Source organism: Octopus bimaculoides, chromosome 18 (assembly GCF_001194135.2).
Source record: "Octopus bimaculoides isolate UCB-OBI-ISO-001 chromosome 18, ASM119413v2, whole genome shotgun sequence".
In the NCBI taxonomy this organism is placed as follows: Eukaryota; Metazoa; Mollusca; class Cephalopoda; order Octopoda; family Octopodidae; genus Octopus; species Octopus bimaculoides.
Genome location: NC_068998.1, coordinates 17,770,755 through 17,772,214, shown reverse-complemented (window position 1 = coordinate 17,772,214; position 1,460 = coordinate 17,770,755). Strand labels below are relative to the sequence as shown.

Below are 1,460 nucleotides of genomic sequence, written 5' to 3'. Positions count from 1 at the left end.
GTTTTATTTTGGAATAGTAACTTCCACTATGAAGTGTGAAAAATTTCGTTGAACTTCTAAGACTCACACAATTTCAGGCACACGTCATCATTTTGACAGTTACGTTTTGACAAGTCTATTACAAGACGATATAAAGTGAATATGATGATAAATGTTTTTTAAACGGTTACCGTGATTTTTCCACGATACAATTGTTTGAAGTTTTCATAAACTATCTTAGATCATGTCACTTGTCAAAAAAAAAAACAAAAAAACTTTGAGATCTCTCTCTTTCTCTCCCTCCCTCTCTCTCTATATATACTTGATTGAATGATTAAGGAGATTGAAATCGAAAGAAAGCTCAACAAGTTATCTAATAACGAAAGAATAAACATTTATAATAAATCTATTCTATTATGCTTTAGTTAATTTCCGTAAAGTGGAAAAAGACAAATCGTCTAATCCATCTCGGATAGTATGTTAATTTAATAGGCAAAAGCATCTCTCTAGAAGTGATAAATATTAAGAGACACAACGGCACCGTCTGCACTTTAATATAATTTCACAGCTGCATAAATCGGTTGTGGTAGGACATCTTCCTCTGTAATTGATCCGTTTAGCAGTCGATCATTTTAATATAACAAGTGGACGTCAACCGGCGTATTTTCATTGTGCTTCAGTCACGTGATAATCTTCTCACCGTTGATTGGTTGTTATTTTAATTGTTGATTTAAATGGCGAACGAATAGTTGGCGGTCAATTTAACTTTGATAAATTCTCTACCTTGATATTTCAGCGTTGCTTGAGAGCCGCTTGATTTTCTTGTCAATATGAAAGGACAGTAAGTAGTTATTTTGTTTTAATTCACTTGTAAAGGAAGAGTTATTAAAAAAAAATTACTTCATATGTGCAACCCACGCCACCTTTCTGTCGCTTCTGTTTATAAAATCTATCTGACGTAGCTTGGTAATTTGTTTTAGAACTGTGTTAGAATTTTCTTTGTTATAAAATTAAATTAGTTTTTCGGTTTTAATTTTGAATTGCAGATTACGTTTGGTGAACTCTGCCATCGTTTTAAGTCAATAATCACCTTTTTCAACAACTGTCATCTAACTGTTGCTCTGTTTTATTTAAAGGTCTTACGGTTTCTATTTGAATATATTTGACGTTGTTTTATGTATTATGAAAGTTAATTTATCAACAGTAATTTACCATTTCTGTTGTCTTCTCATTCAAAATTCCAGTTTATATTTCTTTCTGAAGTTATTTAATAATTTTTCTATAATTTTTAGGAAGTTGTATTAGTTTCAATATTGGATAACTAAAGGTTTAAAGAATATATATTTCATGTGACAAAATTTTCATAATTTGAACCTTCAAACAGCTCGTGTGACTAACGGAAATTTTTTGTTATTAGAAATGTGAAAGTCAATAATTTTAGAGTGCGCTTGATTTATGTGTATATTTAAGTGTATATATAT

General features: G+C 30.2%; 1 protein-coding gene across 3 annotated transcripts in view; it reads left to right on the top strand.

Moving 5' to 3' along the window:
- The first annotated feature begins 666 nt into the window (after nucleotides 1-666).
- LOC106875469 (kinesin-like protein KIF23) overlaps nucleotides 667-1,460 on the top strand; it is a 59,164-nt gene continuing 58,370 nt past the window's right edge. For 2 of the 3 annotated variants that reach the window (XM_014923626.2, XM_014923625.2), the window contains exon 1: nucleotides 668-820. In XM_014923626.2, coding sequence (XP_014779112.1) covers nucleotides 810-820 — 11 coding nt within the window. In that variant the 5' untranslated portion in view covers nucleotides 668-809. Of the gene's footprint in view, nucleotides 821-1,460 lie in introns of all 3 variants that reach the window. The other variant, XM_014923627.2, reaches the window with a different exon arrangement.